The following is an 18,716-nucleotide window of genomic DNA, read 5'->3' as shown; positions in this document are numbered from 1 at the left end:
CTTATACCTCTTTGTATTTCCCATGCCTTGCATACAGTAAGCACACAATAAATATTTAGTGATGATGACTTACTCTGATATTCTGCTTTTCCCCAAGGATGTACCCATGCCATACAGGACACTGTCTACCTGTCACAGTGGTTCTTTGTTGTTTTCAATTCACAGAACCCTTTGGAGTGGCAATCATAACAACTCACTCTTTCTTAGTGCAGCAAAAATAACCCCACATAACAGAATAGCCCCACATAACAGAACCAAAAAGAAGCCTGTAGAACTTGTGGTAATGAGGAGTAATGGCTAGCTCATGTCAGAGCTAAAATACAACCATTACATTAGAAATCACAAGTGATCACTTTAATCTTCCTGCTTTCATCCTGGAATTAGAGGCAGCTTCTGAGTTTTAAAAAATACCGGTGCCTGGGTCCCATTCCAGAGATTCTAATTTAAATGTTCTGGGGCCTAGATTTTTTTAAAGGTCCCAGATGATTCCAGTGCAGCCAAGGTTGAGAATAATTGCCATAAAGGAGATATATATGTATTTGCAGATATACCTACTTACATATAGAGAGAGACACTACTCTGGCTGTCTTTGAAAACAACTTTCAAATGGCTGCTCAATCCTGGTCCAAAAGAGTTCTAAGAAAGTGAACTCTCTATGCTTTTCTTTGTTTTTTCCTATAATGTCAGAAAGGTTTTTGAATTTCTTTAAATTCTTCCTTCTGAGGTTAAGCACATAATTCTTTAATCTACAGCTATTCATAGCTATAGCTACCATAATCTTATAGCTACTATAATAAATTATAGTTTATTAACACATCTTATGGTGTAATATTTCAGACATTCAAAGATATTTCAGTTCCCTTTTAACATTCCCTTTTAGTTTTGCTTTGTAAGTTGTTAAAAAACGTTTAAAAAATGGAGTTGAATAATTGCTTAATGATAGTTTCATATCCTGTCAACTCATAATGCCTAAGGGGAACAGTCTGTGCTAGAAACAATGAAGGAATCAACCAGCTCTACTTACAGGTTTCAACAAGATAAAGGACTGAGCCAGCAAATTGCTCAGGAAGTGGTCATGAGCCAACCGGATGCTTTCAAAGTCTCGGGTAGAATTGATTTGATGAAGCAGCTGTGAGAACTGAGACTCTAGTACATCTACCTGATAGACAGTTACACAAACAGTTTTAGCATCTTGCATGTTCTAAGCATTCAAAGACATTAAGATGCCTGATAGGATGAAATAGAAATTCTTTGCTTATCTTCTTTCTAACCAACCCACTTTAAGGCTGTCCAAAGACACCCTTATATTGCCCAGCTTTGTAGGAATAATTTGCCTAATTCTTAACCACCTCACCTCCAGTGTCTTGGCAAACCACTCTCCCTTATCTGAACCTAATCCTTTCATGCTATGTCCCTCCACTGACTGACCTGGTTAAGTCCTATAGGATTCCAGACATTATAACAAACAATAAAAACCAGGGGCAAGTGAACAATAAACAATGGATTCCTGATAAGGATCCTAACTCCATATTCCCCTTCATCCATTTATTTCCATTTTTCTCTAACACGCCCTTAAGAAACATGCCTCGTGACAAAACTCCTGAATTTAGTGTTTTGCCAGAAAGAACTGTAGTTTGCCTTCGATATCTGTCTGCCAACCTCCTAGACTTTTTTATACCCCTACTTTCTACCCATCCCTTGGCACAGACCTGGAGATAGTACTGAAGATTATCCACCAAGAACGCCATATGATTTCTTAGACGCCACTTGACTGCATCAGTCTGGTTGGACTTGAGGTGCTTGCGCTGCATCTGTAGGGCCCAGCAGTGCTGCAGCTCGGCTTGCACCCGGCGCACACTCAGTAGGTACTTGAAAACGACATTGTACCTATGACGGAAACATCAGGCTATTCAAGATAAAAACTACTCCCACATGCCCCCATATGACAGACCCTAGAACTTTGTGCTACAGGAAGGAACGAAAAATGGCCAGAGATGTGGACAAATAAATTATAATTTATTTATGGAGTATTATATAGCAGTCAAAATGAATGCATTTGAGCTATACAACACAATAAAACTCTTAGCAATATGATTTTTGAATGAAAAAAGTAAATTGCAAAAGATTACATACAGTATTTTTTATAATTCTTTAAACAACTAAAAGCAAAATAAAACTTTGGGGGAACATATATAGATGTAAAACTACAGAAAAAGGAAAGAAAGATGGAATTTATGGTCATGGTCACTATGGGTTGGGGAAAGCAAGGGGACAAGACTGGGAACAAACACATTAGTAGATGGACATTGTTGTCAGTGCTCTAGTTTTTGTGCTGGGAAGTGGTTTTGAGAGACAGAGTGGAGAGGGGGGTGGGGGGGAGAGAGAGATAATGTGTGCGCGCGCGCGCGCGTGCGTGTGTGTGTGTGTGTGTGTGTGTGTGTGTGTGTGTGTGTGTGTGTGTGAAGGAAGGAAAGAAGGTCTTCCATGAACCAATAATAATAGTGTTTTATGAATCAAGGATTATGATGACTCTGATTCTCTGTTCCTGAAGCCCAAAGATAAAATACCTTCCTTAATGGGATCAGACTCCTGCCTCCCAGTAAGCTTGGGGGCTAACTGCTTAATGCTGAGACCCTGTACTGAGATGGGAAGAGCAGCTGATTCCTGGTAGAACTGGATATCTTTACTTATTTGTAGGCAGGCTTGCAGAAGACAATCCAATACCATTTTGTTTTAAAGATTATCTATTTCTAATGGAACAAACATAGTGAAATAACAGACCTTGTTTAGATACTGATTTGAACAAACCCAATCATAAAAATATTTTTAGATAATTGGGGAAATTTCAGTGTAGACTAGATATTAAGTTACAAGGGATTAGTGTTGATTTTATTGAGTGTGGTAATGGCATTGTAGTAATTATATTGAAATATCCCTTTTTGAATTGCTTAGTGGCAGAGTGAGATGACATGTCTGGGATTTGCTTTATAAAGCTCCAGTAAAAAAAAGGGCAGAGGGCAGAGGAGGAGGGATAGATGAAACAAGTAGCATACAGTTGTGGTTACTGAAGGTAGGTAAAGAGGACGTGGGAGTTTGTTATAGTGTATACTTCTGTTTATACTTAGAAATTTTCCTAATGCAAAGTTAAAGAAAACACTTCTAAACTCGATTACTTCAAGGGTGTTAAGAACACATCAAGTTAGGAAATAAGTACACTGTTGGCCTGTGGGATGTGGAGAGCTGTGGAGCTTTGGAAGCTCTTTGGACAAGGTCCATGCAACTTGCTTAGCTGGACCATTGGCTCTGAACTTGCCATGTAATCTGTCTGAATCAGCCTCATCTTTTCAGGTTTATGCCCAATCTATTATACCCTAAGGCTGTGAATAGGAACAGGAAGAATGAAGAGTGGTGTTTGGAAGAAGAGATAGCCCTTTTGTTCTTTTGCTTCCTTTTTCTCCATTCTTCTAGCATCACTGAGCACGACAGCTTTCATCCTCCAACCAGGCCAGTGGCCAGTTCTCTAACCAGGAATAGGGTTTGGGAAGTTCCTAGAAACAGTATGGGGATGGATTTCAGAGGCCACCACCAGCCAAGTATGCTTCTTCTACCTCCTTTCCACAGATCTCTAGTTCCCCCCTGGTTTGGGGATATTAGATCCTGACCAGGCCAAGTAACAGTACTTGGCAGGCTCTTGTGATAAAGAACAAGGCTGATCAAATAGGAAGTCTCATACTGCCTTGGTCTAATTCCTTAATTCCATCCCCCCAGCTTGGCTGCCCCTGTTGCCTCTCCCTAGGGGGGAGGGTAAGGAGGTGATCTCCCCAGTGGCTAATATCCACAGCAAACATTTGGGCTGGAAGACTTTTCCAAGTAAATCAACAGAAAGTTATAAAAGTTAGGCAGCAATCTTTTCAGGTCTAATAGAATCCTTAAGGGCTAGATTCTTAATGTTGTTCCTGAGACCTCCCTTATCTTTTGGGGTTTATGCCCAATCTCATTTTCCAGAGCTCACAAATTGGCAGCCTACACATTGCTTGTTACTTGGCAATTTTTTTTTTTAATTATGATGGTTTTAAGTAGGTATATACCCTCCTATTCATTCCAGCACCCACTGCTCCCTATGTCTCACATCTGTAAATCACTTATTTTTTTTTTTTTTTGAGACAGAGTCTCACTTTGTTGCCCAGGCTAGAGTGAGTGCCGTGGCGTCAGCCTGGCTCACAGCAACCTCAATCTCCGGGGCTCAGCGATCCTACTGCCTCAGCCTCCCGAGTAGCTGGGACTACAGGCATGCGCCACCATGCCCGGCTAATTTTTTCTATATATATTTTTAGTTGGTCAATTAATTTGTTTCTATTTTTGGTAGAGACGGGGTCTCGCTCAGGCTGGTTTCGAACTCCTGACCTTGAGCAATCCGCCCGCCTCGGCCTCCCAAAGTGCTAGGATTACAGGCGTGAGCCACCGCGCCCGGCCTGTAAATCACTTATTAATGTGATCAATCTAGTCCTTGAAGGCATAAGATTTTGTAACTTCTGATTTACAGATTGTTAAAAACTAGTTGGGTGGCTATATTGCTCCAATTAATTCTTTTCCTGATAATTTCTTCCCTTGGAAGTATAGGTAAGTGATATTTACCTGTGAGAATCTCAGAAATACTCACTTTTCCAGGACAGCTGGGGTGAAGAGAATGTGTAGTGGCCACTGTACTTTGTAGGAAAGACCTAGGGCTGCCCAGCCAGATGCAGGGGCTTCCCGGGGAGAAGTTTCTCGAGAAGGCCCTTCTCTTGCCTGAGTAGCATCTGCTATGATCAAGAAAAGAAAAGAAAAAAAGACAGTTTAGGTAATCCAGAACCACAGACTCAAAAAGTTGAATAACATTCATGAAATGAGAGCTCACTGGGAGGCAGAGAAACTTCTATGTGAGGTTCTTTTGGGAGATCTTTCAGAGATTTTTGTTTTCAGCCTTAAAGTCTAGAGGCTGGAAAGAAAGAAACTGGGACCATTCCAGCAGCATAACAACAACAACAACAAAACCCAAAACAAAACACATGGGCTGAGCATCTCACTTTGGATTTCTGGATTTCCTTTTTCTTCTGTATAAAATTATAGTACTGTACCAGATCATTTCTAAGGTCCAAACTTATATGGTTTCTGTGGAGGTGGATGGATGCAGAGATGAGAAAATGGATGATGACCAGTAGAATCAGGTAAGAATGACAAACCTTTGTGTTCCTTTCCATGATACTCAATTGTCAGGTGCAACAGAGGGAGGAGGTTGTCATCATCTAGCAACACCTTGTGTGCTGACTGTTGAAAGGCCACGTTCACATCTGCAAAAAAGAACAGATGGGCAGACAAGAATCCTTGGCTACATAACAGACTCAAATTCCTCCAGCTTCCACTTCTCCCCTAACCTGCCTAACACTAATAGCAGGATGCAGTGGACAGCTGTTGCTTTTGCATGACTAGCATTCATTCTTCCTTTTCTTCCTACTGGTAACAAGTTTTCCTTGGAGAATCATCTATATTCAGTATAGTTCATGTAGTTCTGGTGGGGAACTAGAGATAATACCTGATTCTAGGAGTAGGCAGGTGACCCAGGCATGATCAAATGGAATGTAATACTTTACTAATTTGTTTAGGGACACTAATTTGTTTAGGGACAAATTGACCATGACCCAAGCCAGGCAAATCCAGAGGCTCTATTCAGACTCTAAAACGTACAGCTCTTTTTTAGAGATAAACAGACACTTAGTAGGATGTAAATTAGCTGGGGGCTATCTTGTTACCATACAGAGCAGGCCCATCTGAGAAGAAAGGGAGAGGTGAAAGATGGAGAGAGACCAAGACCTAAAGGTGTTACATGAGCAGCTGGATCAAACTTTGCCTAAAGCCATCATACCTCTGAGCTTTTCAGTTATGAGAATCAATAAAATCTTTCTTTCCTTTTTTTTCTTTGCTTAAGTAAGTTTGAATTAGGTTTTCTGATATCTGCAACCAAAAAAGTAGTATATAAGTGGTATACAGTGGACATCTATTGTTTTATTGAGCTAGAAAAACGATCACCCTGTGTTTATGTATTTTCTCTTTCCCATTTTCTTTTCCTGGCTCAGATCCTCACCCAACTCTGTTCACGTAGTTTGAATAGGAATGGCCATCAGCTGATTTACTGAACTAGGCATATCCTAGTGTCTGACCTCATTGACTGATACAGGAATAGGCATGTGATCTGAGCTGAGCCAATCAAAACCCTTTCTTTAGAATTCTTTAACTTGGTACCAGAGAGACTGGGTTTGGTTCCTCACTGTGAGGCATGTTCCTGGCACATGTTCCTGTCGGTGCCCATGTTTCCAGATGGAACTGAAGGTCATCAAAGAGTATATAAGAGACACGTACGTAAGATATGATGAGAAAGAGAGAGAGACTCCTAATAGTATCCAAGTCCCTAGTTTCAGTTGTTCTGAGGCTTAGCTATACTCCTATCCTACTGGAGTTTTAGATATAAAAGCAAATAAGTTCCCCTTTCTAACTAGGCTACCACAGGTTAGGTTTCCATCATTCACACCTAAAGAATTCTAATACATCACTACAAGTGGCAGTAAGTTCCAATATGCCCCATAGGGTATATATGGCTATAATCTGATGATACAAAATACCTGCTTTGAAGGCCTGCACCAATTCTTCCAGGGAGGATTGTAGGCCAAGATGCTGTTCCTATTGACCTCAGTGTGAAGCCTACCTGAAAGGGCCTTCCATCTTTGGAAATCTGCTCTGTAACTCACCAGGCTCCTCTTATGTGGAGCAGGTCTTAAAAGGGTCAGCAGCAGCCAAGAAATACCCTGAAACTTCAATAAGTTGGTCATTCTCAGGGCCACAGGTAATTACCATGCTCAGTTACTGCAGTGGGTGGTGTTTTTAACATGTGTTGAGCTGTATCAATGAAGGCCTGAAAGAGTTCTCCACGTCCCAGAAGGTAAAAGTCTTTAATGATCTGAGGAAAGAATTTCAATTTACAATTCAGTAAAACAGGGCCCGGAGCTCCTCACTATCCTGAGGGAATTACACATACACATTTCCAATCTCATCAATTTGAGCCCAGCCAACAAAAAGATTAGGCATTTCTCATTTCAAAGAGGCATACTTAGCAGTTCCTCACAGCAGGATGACTGCTGTGTATTTGGTATCATTTCTTCAACAGCAGCATAATTATATTATGCCAGAAGAAAGAAACTCCTAAATCTTTGTATTATAGATTTGTAGCATTAGGTATAGTTTGCTTATTGGATAAGAACAAATGAGTCCACTCTGGAAGTCTGGATATAGGCAACTTGCTCTCAGGAAAAGGTTACAAAGTGTACCCAACAGCATTATTTTAAGAATTAAAAGAACAACTATTACCTTTAGCTGACCCAGTAAATCTGACTCTTCTACCATCAACTTCCAGAGATGCTATGAAAAGAACCAACAGAGACAAAATTTCATTATAATGAAAACTCTAGCAAAGAATGGTTTGGTACAAATCTAGCAATGTACTGAAAAAAGAACATACCTTCCACCACATAAAAAAATTAACTCAAAATAATTATAGACTTAAAGGTAAAATTGAAAACTATAAAATTTCTGGAAGAAAGCAAAGGAGAAGATCTTTGAGACCTTGGCGAAGTGACACAACAGCAAAAACATGATCCATAAAAGGAAAAAAAAGATAAATTAGACTTCATCAAAATGAACAACTTCTGTTCTTTGAAAGACACCATTAAGAGAATGAAAAGACTAGTCATAGAATGTGAGAAAATATTTGTAAGTTACATATGTGAAAAAGAACTTATATTCAGAATATATTAAGAACTCTCAAAATTCAATACTAAGAAAACAAAAAACCCAATACAAAATGGGCAAAGAAGTACATGAAAAAATGTTTAACATCATTAGTCACTAGGGAGTGCAAACTAAAACTACAATGAGGGAACAACCCAAATGTCTATCAGCAGAATTAAGCAGTAAAAAGGAATAAACTATTGATAAATACAACATTGATTCATCTCAAAATAATTATGCTGAATAAAAGAAGCCTGATCCCCTCCACCAAAAGAGTACATATATGAATACATTTCTATAAACTCTAGAAAATGCAAACTAACCTATAGTGACAGAATTAGCAGCTCAGTCGTTGCCTGGGGACTGGGAGGGCAATAAGGGTGGAATAAAACCAAATAGGTTCAAAGTAAAGGATAGAAGAAGACATAAGGTAATTTTCCAAAAGAAAGTTGGACAGTGATCTTAATAACTAATAAAATGCAATTTAAGACAAAAAATATTATATATATATAACATATATCATAGATGATACAGAGGACATTATGTGTAAATGAAAGGAAAAACAGAATAAATATGTATTTATTATAAATATGCACATGCCTAATATATATCCTCAAAATGAACAATTATAACTCTACATTCAACACAGAATATATAATCTCTGGGCACATGAAGAACAGCTAAAAACACACCAGACCCTGTCCACAAAGAAAGCTGCAATAGATTCCAAAGAACCAATATCAATATAGAACTATGTTCTCCAACTATAATGCAAGAAAATTAAAACAACAAATTCCTTGGTTAAAAAGAAAATCATAAAGGAAATTAAGAATTATTTAGAACAGAATGAAAATGAAAATACTATATGCCAAAAACGCATGGGACATAATCAAAGTAATATGTAAGTTTTATATATACTTCTCCAAAAATAAAGGTTAAAAATAAAGGAATCAAGCTTTCAACTTAGAAAAATAGTAACTCAAAGAAACAAGAAGGAAGAAAATAATAAAGAGAAAGGCAGATATTGATGAAATACAGAATTAAAAAAAGAATATGGTAGGTGTGGCGGTATCTGCCTATCTATAATCCCATCTACTTCGGAGGCTCACTCGAGTCCAGGAATTCGGGGCTGCAGTGTGCTATCATCGAGCCTATGAGTAGCCACTGCACTCCAGCTTGAGCAACATAGTGAGACTTTGTCTCTTAAAAAGAAAAGGAAAAAAATAATAAAAACAAAAGCTGGTTCTTTGAAAAGATTAGTAAGACTAAACAATAATAAAGAGAAAACTTAGATAAAATATAAAATAAAAATAGGTATAGACAGCAGAGATTTTTTTTTAAAAAATTAAATGTAGATTAAATGGGTAAGTTTCTAGAAAATACCAAAACTGGTACAAGAAATAAATGTCTCATATCAATAGTTTTTTTTTAAAGCTCTATTTCACTTTTTTATTTGAACTTTTTCTTTTGACTAAGTTATTTATGCATAACACATGTGTTGTGAAACAAAAAAAGAAGCAAATAGAATGAAAATGAAAATCTGCTTTCACTACTTCACACATTTATCATTCTTCCCAGACATAACTTCTGGTATCAGCTGAATGAATGTCTTACAGATCTATTCCAATATTGGAAATGCAGATATGTATGTATATAACCTTTTTTTTTTTTAGCTGATTGTTAGTAAACATGGATTAGATTTTTTTTTTTTTTTACTTTCAGAATATTATGGGGGTACAAACGCTTTGGTTACATAAATTGCCTTATACTGCCAAAGTCACAGCTAAAAGCATGCCCATCCCTCAGACAGCATGCATAGCACCCATTAGGTGTGAATTTACCCATCCCCTCCTCCCCACTCCCACCTGATGGGCACCCAAATGAATGTTACTTCCGTATGTGCCTATGTGTTGACTGATTAGTATCAATTTAATGGTGAGTGAATGTGGTGGTTGTTTTTCCATTCATACTTTTAGTTCACCATTTTTCATGGCTGAGTAGTACTCCATGGTATACATATACTATATTTTATTAATCCACTCACATATATTGATGAGCACTTGGGTTGTTTCCACATCTTTGCAATTGTGAATTGTGCTGCTATAAACATTCGAGTGCAGGGGTCTTTATTATAGAATATCCTTTTTCCTTTGGGTAGATGCCCAGTAGTGGGATTGCTGAATCAAATGGTGGTTCTACTTTTAGTTCTTTGAGGTATCTCCATATTACTTTCCATATAGGTTGTACTAGTTTGCAGTCCCACCAGGAGTGTATGAGTGCTCCTACCTCTCCATGTCCATGCTAATATTTATTGTTTTGGGACTTTTTGATAAAAGCCATTTGTGTTGGGGCAGGTGGGAGGGGGAAGGAAGGAATGGGTAAATTCACACCTAACAGGTACAGTGTGCACTGTCTGGGGGCTGAGCACACTTGGAGCTCTGACTTGGGTGGTGCAAAGGCAATATATGTATCCATAGCATTTGTACCCCCCATAATCTAGGAAAAAAAGAATAATATAGGAAGAGAAGAGTATAGTCTTATTTCACTAGTGAATGTTAATGTAAAAATTCTAAATATTTTATTGGCTAACCAACTCTAACAGTATATTAAAAAAAGAAACATCTGAAAATTCAACCAGGAATTTATCATATAAATAGACTCAAGGGGAAAAGGAACCCAGAGCAAGAAACCACATCTTAAACTGATTGGAAATATAATTTCTAGCAATATATTCATTTCAAAATTTTACAAGAAAACACTGATTTTGAAATCTTACATAACTCATCCAATAAAATTCTACTTTCCTCCATTAATTATATTTCCCAAAGAGTTGTAACAACAATGGTAAAAGAACAGAAATAGATTCAGTGAAAAAAGATGAAAGGAATTTGAGTGTTAGGATTATAGGCATAAGCTACCACGCCTGGCTGGAAAATAATATTTTTTCTGCTCTTCTCGTAAGATTATTGTACACATAAATGAAAGAATGTTATAAAGCCATACTAAAATATAAGTATGGAAAATAATATTTTTCTGCTCTTCTCATAAGACTATCGTACACATAAATGAAAGAATGTTATAAAGCCATACTAAAATATAAGAAAGACACTAAATTTAGTCAGAATCAGTTGATTCCTTGGAGTTGTTGCAAAATATATTATAGACAGATCCAAAGTGCTGACTGTGAGAAATTAAAACAAGACCACCTCTCCTTTATTCCACTAACTCACTAAAAAACACCTGTCAGATGAGAAAAGGCTAAGACAGCTCTGCCTCTGTTATTAAAAACAAAAAGAATGCTTTTATTTTCCATCTCCTGCCCTTCAACTGTCAAACAATTCTCTCCAAAGCTCAGCTCTAACCACATCAAGAAGAAACAAAAGTCATTTACTCAATTTCTGGGGAATTAGTCCATTTTCTTTCCCCAAAAATAAAATGAAAGACAAACCTCAGCCACAGTGCTACGAATACGATCCACCACCTGCTCAAAATCCACCAAGCTGAAGAGCGGCTGCTGCTTGAGACGATGCAGCTCTGCAGCAAAAGTGTCCTCCTGCTTCTTCAAAATGGATCCTGCAGAATAGGAAGACATGACAAAGGAAGGCAGAACACCCAGGCCAGCCATGGTTTTCTGGAGAGGGCTAATCTTGGCGGGGCAGCAGCTTCGCCTGCTTCTCAGACAAAAGCAGGCAACCAATCATGCTTGTGCTGCAACCTTAAATACATGAATATTACCAGCCACTCACCCCGGACAGAATATGCTTTGGGGCCACATACTACTAATAAACAGCTTTTAAGGAGGTGATACGTCAGGCAAGGAGATCTCTACCTTTTCTAGTTAGGTTCACATTTTGATTCTCAAACATCTGGACAGATTCTCCAACAAATAGGATTTTTTCAGCAACCCTCACTGGAATGTAGGATGGCAAAATCTCCACCCGTAGGGAAAACTGCTTTAGAGATGGTGCCAGCATGTTCTCTTCCTCAATCAGGCGCTAGTCAAGGAAATAATTTGTATCAGAGATGAAGTAAGAAAAGGAAACTAAAATATCTAGCAACTCTCCCAACCCATGATTTATATTTTCTAGAAGCACGGACTTTAAGTCTGAAGTTGTACAATACTTAAATCACCAGGGCTGGAGGAAAGTATTTCATTTTCAGGCAGTAGAGTAGCATTGTGGAAATAACAGTGGCTTTTAAACTTTGGTGGGATTTTAGTCCTTATTCTGCCTTTACTACTGCGTAAAAACTCGTGCAGATGATCAGTTTCCTTACCTGCATAGTGAAAGGGGTGGTCTTTATTTTTTTCAGTTTTTTTTTTTTTTTTTTTTTTGGAGACAGAGTCTTACTCTGTCACCTGGGCTAGAGTGGAGTGCTGTGGCCTCAGCCTAGCTCACAGCAACCTCAAACTCTGGGCTCAAGCAATCCTCTTCCCTCAGCCTCCTGAGTAGCTGGGATTACAGGCATACGCCACCACACCTGGCTAATTTTTTCTATTTTTAGTAGAGACAGGGTCTTGCTCTTGCTCAGGCTGGTATCAAACTTTTGACCTCAAGCGTTCCTCCTGCCTTGGTCTTCCAGAGTGCTAGGATTATAGGCGTGAGCCACTGTGCCTGGCCTTCAGGTCTTCTGCTCTACTGGTGCACCTCTGGGCATTATCCCAAACTCTCTTTTCCTCTTGCTCTACATACTCTTCTTACATAATCATATCTTCTTCAATGGCTTCATTGATCATCCTAACAGTTTGTTTCAACATTTTTAGGTCACAGGCCTCTCTTCAATTATAAAAGCTGTGGACATTCCAGACAAATGTAGACATACAACATTTCACAGAAACTCCTGAAGCCACCCATGGACCCCAGATGAAAAACCTCTTTTTTTTTTTTTTTTTTTTTTTTGAGACAGAGTCTCGCTTTGTTGCCCAGACCAGAGTGAGTGCCGTGGCATCAGCCTAGCTCACAGCAACCTCAGACTCCTGGGCTCAAGCAATCCTACTGCCTCAGCCTCCCAAGTAGCTGGGACTACAGGCATGCGCCACCATGCCTGGCTAATTTTTTTCTATATATATTAGTTGGCCAATTAATTTCTTTCTATTAATAGTAGAGATGGGGTCTTGCTCTTGATCAGGCTGGTTTTGAACTCCTGACCTCGAGCAATCCGCCTGCCTCGGCCTCGCAGAGTGCTAGGATTACAGGCGTGAGCCACCGCGCCCGGCCTAAAAACCTCTGAGCTATATACTGATGATTCCATATTTAGATTTATAGCAAGCTAGACTGCTCTCATAAGCCCTGGGCACAGCCCACTGAACATTTCCCACAAGTTCCTCAAACTCAACATGCCCAAAATTAGACCCATTTTCTTTCCCCAATACCAGCAATACACGTTCCCTATCATCACTACTCACCTAGCTGCTAAAGGCAGAAACTTGCATATGGTCCTTGACTCTTCCCACTTGACTCATATCCAACTAATCACTAAGGCCTATTGATTCCAGCTCCTAAACATATCTCAAACCTTTTTATTCTTTTCCATATTCACTGTTACCAGCCTTGGTGTAGGGCACTATTATTTTCATCTAAGTATCCCTGAAACTCTCTCAACCTGTCTTCCTGCCTCTAATCCTGATTTTTTAAAAAATGATTCCCTGCACAGCATCCAGTGCAATCTATCATAAAGTCTGATCATGTTGTCTTCTTGCCTAAAATTTTTCAATGGTGTCCAACTTTTTCAGGTTCAAGGCCAAATTCATTCCCACTGTTTACAAGCACCTTCATGATCTTGTCTCTCCTTAACAGCTTCATTGAGTGCCACTTCCCTTCTCCACCATCTCTCACTTGTTACTCATTATATGTCAGCCTTAACTTGATCCTTTCAATTGAATTACTAATGGTTCCCCAAATGAACCATGTCCTTCATGGCCTCTGTACCTTTACATACGCCATTCCTTCTGCCTGGACATTTCTTGACCTCCCAGACTCTGTGCAATACAGACATACATTCCACTGAAAAGCCTACTCTAGTTACTCCTGGACCCTACCCCAAGATGATGTTCCAAGAACACCCAGATTTACTCTTTTCATAGCACTTAGCAAACTGTAATGCAACTGTTTACTTTTCTATGTCTTCCATTAAACTATAAGCTCCTTAAGGACAAGGACACTACATTTTTTATATCTGTGTAGTTGTGGCAGCTAGAACAATGCCTGGCACATAATAAGCATTCAATGAAATATAACAGGGTAAATGAATGGATGGATGAACATGGATAATACAGGACTTTGAAGAGTCTAATCAAAATTCCAAATTGCATTTAAAAGCTATAGGGTAACTAGCTACCACTCGTAGAGACAAGACTTATTATTAACCTCTTAGATGCATATATTGAGATAACAGGAAACAAAAGGAATCTTACAAATATATATATATATTTGAAGAATACATGGCTTTTTTTTTAAACAAACATATTTTCTATTTTGTAGTCTCACATTAGTTAAGATAAAGCCAAATATTTATATCTAAAGAATTTATGGAATGTGCCCAGGCTATGACCTAAAGATCATTTAGCTAGACTTTCGTGACTCCTGGTAGGAGTATGCTAGGGTCCTTGCTGCACTCTCACCAAGTCCTGGAGTTCTCTCAGTTGTTTTCCTGTCAGTCCCCCAATGCCCAGATCCTCCTCATCCTCTTCTGGCTGGGCACTGACATTACCAGAAGATGGACCCTGTTTGATAAAGAACTCTTCATGCTGGTCCAAAAGGAGTCCATGTAGCATCCAGGCTGAGAGCTGTTTATACATGACCCCATGACAAACGGCCAGGATTCTGAGCAGGGAGGAAAGCAAGAAGCTTAGAAGTCCACCTAGACAATACCAAACCCCACAAATGCCACAGAAGTCACGCTTTAAACTGCTACAAGATAAATAGAGGACTGAGAGTTTGATGAATCATAAGGGAAATAACCAATCAAGTTAAAAATAATTGTGCTAGTTTAAATGTTTGTGGATCGACTAACTCATTGAATTTTCATACTTGTAGCCCACATCCTGAAGTCTGAAATGTTCAGTGAAATGTTCTGATATTCTTTTAGAAGCGGCACATTTTCTTTCCTCCTTTTATATAATTTTCAAAACTGATGAGTCCTAAATATGTACAACTGTTATATAGCAATAAAAAAAATAAAAATTTAAAAAATGGACTTAATGGAGTCTCTTTTTGGCTAGCACAGTATTAAATATATATATATATTTTGTTATCCATAAGGAGAGGAGATGTAATATATGAGTGCCAGGTATACAGTATGATCCAACAAAATGCAGAAACTAAAATAAAAAGCAGAAAGGTTGTTGGGGAATAGGATATTCAGATGGTCTCAAAGGATCACCCACCAAATAGCGTATTAATTACAAAGGGGAAAAGGTACTTCTACAGTGGAGATCTGATGCAAACACCTAAACCAAGTGATCAAACTTCCCAATAGCAATAAAGGGATAAACTGTCTTTGTGTGACAAAATGGGAAATATCATCACTATGTAGTATTATTGTCAAAAATGTTTAACCTGAATCTAATCATGGAGAAATAATTAGATAAATCCAGATCGTGGAACATTCTTAGGACTAGTCAGAATTCTTAAAATGTCAATGTCTTCAAAGAAAGCAACAAGAGCAACAACAAAAGGCAAGGGGACTGTTCCAAATTAGAGGAGACTAAAAAGACATGAGAACCAAATGCAGCATGTGAACATTGACTGGATCCTGAATTGCAAAAGAAGAACTATTAAGTTCTTCTTTTGGGGAATGACTGAAAAATTTGGATATATTCTGAATATTGTATTGAATTATTGTTAACCTTCTTGGGTGTAAGATGGTATTGAGAATGGCTTTTTCCTAAAGGGATACAAGGTGAAGTATTTAGGGGTTAAATGTTATGATATCCGTGACTACTTTCAAATGATTCAGCAAAAATACTGGGGTGTGTAATATTTCACATATACATATAAAAGGAAAAAGAAAAAAGATAAATGTGGCAAAATGTTAACAACTGGTGAAACTAAAGGATGTATGAATGTTTTATTGTACTATTCTTTTAACTTTTTTGTAGGTTTGAAATTTTTCAAAATAAAAAGTTGGAAAGAAAAGCCTGCTATTTGTAGCATATAAGAGCTTGAGCCTGCTATGTGTAGTATGCTAACTGAATGGAATCTCTTTTAAAAAAAATCAAAGGGGAAGCCATTTTCACTTATGCATATCTGAGTATGTAGTCTATAAAATTTGGTATAATATGATTATTAATATATATATTTTTCTCACATTATCTACATAATATTTTATATTCTATGCATAAAAGTATAATAGACAATTAAGTCCCTAAAAATACGTTTTGGAAAGTTTCCTGCTCTTCTGAGGGTTTACTTGTGTAGTGGTAATAGTGGAGATTAAGAGCCATGACTGGTCACAGAGATCATCTATTACAATTTTGCAATTAATGCCACATTCTCTTTTTTAAAAATCAGAAGGAAGGAGGAGATAGAAAGATCAAACAGGCAGTCTTTGATAATACTCCATATAGATTTTTAATATAGTTTTAATCATAAGACAAATACAATTTTGTATTATATTCAGTATTATATATTTTTGCATTTTATTATGGTATTTATAATTTTAATGGCTTTATAGTCTATTAAGTGACTATGTATTTATTTAGTTTTTCTTCTACTGTTGGTAATTTTCTAATTCCCTGTCATAGTAGACAACATTTCAAAGACTATGTTTGTACAGTTATTTTCTTCTATTAAATAATTTTGCTAGAATGAAATTCCTAAGAGTGGCATAATGGGATTATAAAGCATAAACATTTCAAGGATCTCTGATGTGAAAATACCAGCTACTCAAATGCACATGTTTAGACACAGCAAGTGATATCTGGCACATGTAATGGAAATCCTGGGATAATGGCATCCAAAAATTAAAAAGGATGGCCTCAAGGTCATCCAGGCAGCTAAATTCTGGCTTTGATACTCAACACTCTATTACTCTCTTTGCAATGCTTGAGCCATCGTAAGGATTATATGGGCTCCTCTGTTCACGTGGCTTTTTCTATCCTGGTCATAACTTTTCCCAGAGGGAAACCTGAGATGACCCAAAAATAAATTGTGAGAAGTCAAGTAAACCTACCTCCACCACCAATTCCCAATCAAGCCATGACTTACTTTTCTAGTGCACTTCGAACAGGAGGCAAACCCCCACAGCTGTGTTTGTAGACTGTTTCCAGGATTTGACAACCATGAATCTGTGGAAAATACAGCCTTGTCAAACTGGACTCCGTTTTAATAGGTTATGCAACACAAACTAATATTCTATATTTAACCAAGAGGGCACAATCCAGCAGAGAATGGGGATAAACTTTCTCATAAAACTTAAGCATTTCTCATAAAATTTAAGTTGTTCTCAAAGATGGGTCCCTCCCCTCAGCAACATCAGCATTGCCCTAGAATCCTTAGGAATGTAAATTCATGGGTAGGGCCCCACAGTTTGTGTTTTAACAAGCCTTCCAGGTGATTCTAACTCACTGTGAAGTGTGAGAACCACTGCCCCAAAGAAACCAGAATCTCTTAAGAGTTGGAACTCCAAAGCCAAGGAAAGCTCTTCATTTCAGGTTAAGGCTTAATTCAGACTACATGTGAAGTATGTACTTTTCCAATAATCCACTGTCTCTATGTCCTTCAGGTTCTTTTTTTTTTTTTAAACCACTTTGAAGTATAATTTACACACTATAAAATTCACCCTTTTTAAGCATACTATTTAACAATGTTTAGTAAATTTACAGCATTGTGCAACCATCACCACAATCCAGTTTTAGAACACTTCCATCACTCCAAAACACCTGCTGTGCCTGTGTGCAATCAATCCCCATTCCCACCCTGGACCTGGACTCTTGACATCTCATTTGTTAACTCTGCAGAGCTTTGGCACGCCAGCTTCTCTGCCACTGTCCTGGCAGGAAGAAGATTCCCCCATCTGCAATCCCTCTATTCATTTTCCAGTCTCCTTCTTGTAGCCAGTGGAAGCTGACGGTCAACTGACATGTGCAGCTAGCGCTGGCTCTCTTATGCTGCCACCACTAACTCCACTTACCTAGAAGGTCCCTTCTCCTTTGGGGAGATAGTTTAATATAGTTAAGAACATAGTCTCTGGGGCCAGACACACCTAGGTTTATAGCCCAGCTCTACCATTTACTACCACCTGTGTGACCCTGCGTATATTCCTTAACCTACTTAACCCTTTAGAGGACTGAATGTGATAATGTACGTAAAGCACTGACCACAGTGCCCAGCACAGAGCAAGTGCACAATAAAAGCTGGATGCTGTGATCTGATGAGGATAATCAGCTTTGAAAGGATAAAAAGCACCTTCCTAAGTCTTTGCTGACACAGCATGGGTATAGCAGAGCACTTAAGTTTCTACACTTACACAGCAAAAAATGAAGTAGCATGTGGCAAATTAACTGGTTAACTAGTTACATTAGTCAAAGCGAACACCCCTTTAATAAGCTCAGGCACAAACAGAAGAGCTTAAAAATGTAGAGACTTGAGATAAACATGTTTAATCCATTTGTCCACTTGGTCCAATTATGGACCAATTCAACAGACACCAGATTCTTCTAATGTGAAATCTCAAAGCATTTATTCCTCAGAGTTATTACCTCTGCCCAGAAAAGACATTCTTCTGACACTGGGGACCCTAACTTTTCAATGTAACTGATAAAAATTTGTGACAAAGTTCGGCATGTTTAACTAATAAAATACACACGTGGCTTTCACTCAAGGATCTCATAATTCTCAGAAAACTGCCAGCTTTCTAACCACAAACACAATCCTTTTTTTCTTTCTAAGAATTAACTT

At 38.2% G+C, this 18,716-nt stretch overlaps 1 protein-coding gene across 2 annotated transcripts in view; it reads right to left on the bottom strand.

Annotated features, from left to right (window-relative positions):
* TUBGCP4 (tubulin gamma complex component 4) overlaps positions 1-18,716 on the bottom strand; it is a 30,978-nt gene that overhangs the window by 3,725 nt on the left and 8,537 nt on the right. The window contains exons 6-15 of one of the 2 annotated variants that reach the window (XM_012766617.3): positions 17,025-17,104; positions 14,438-14,639; positions 11,648-11,813; positions 11,267-11,391; positions 7,399-7,449; positions 6,886-6,991; positions 5,223-5,330; positions 4,661-4,802; positions 1,710-1,887; positions 1,025-1,159 (exon numbers count right to left, since the gene is read on the bottom strand). In XM_012766617.3, the coding sequence (XP_012622071.1) occupies positions 1,025-1,159; positions 1,710-1,887; positions 4,661-4,802; positions 5,223-5,330; positions 6,886-6,991; positions 7,399-7,449; positions 11,267-11,391; positions 11,648-11,813; positions 14,438-14,639; positions 17,025-17,104 (1,293 nt within the window). The remainder of the gene's footprint in view (positions 1-1,024; positions 1,160-1,709; positions 1,888-4,660; positions 4,803-5,222; positions 5,331-6,885; positions 6,992-7,398; positions 7,450-11,266; positions 11,392-11,647; positions 11,814-14,437; positions 14,640-17,024; positions 17,105-18,716) is intronic. The other variant, XM_012766619.3, reaches the window with a different exon arrangement.

The sequence above is a fragment of the Microcebus murinus genome, chromosome 6, assembly GCF_040939455.1.
Source record: "Microcebus murinus isolate Inina chromosome 6, M.murinus_Inina_mat1.0, whole genome shotgun sequence".
Taxonomy (NCBI): Eukaryota; Metazoa; Chordata; class Mammalia; order Primates; family Cheirogaleidae; genus Microcebus; species Microcebus murinus.
Note: the sequence above shows the minus strand (reverse complement) of the source record. Positions and strands in the feature narration are given on the sequence as shown.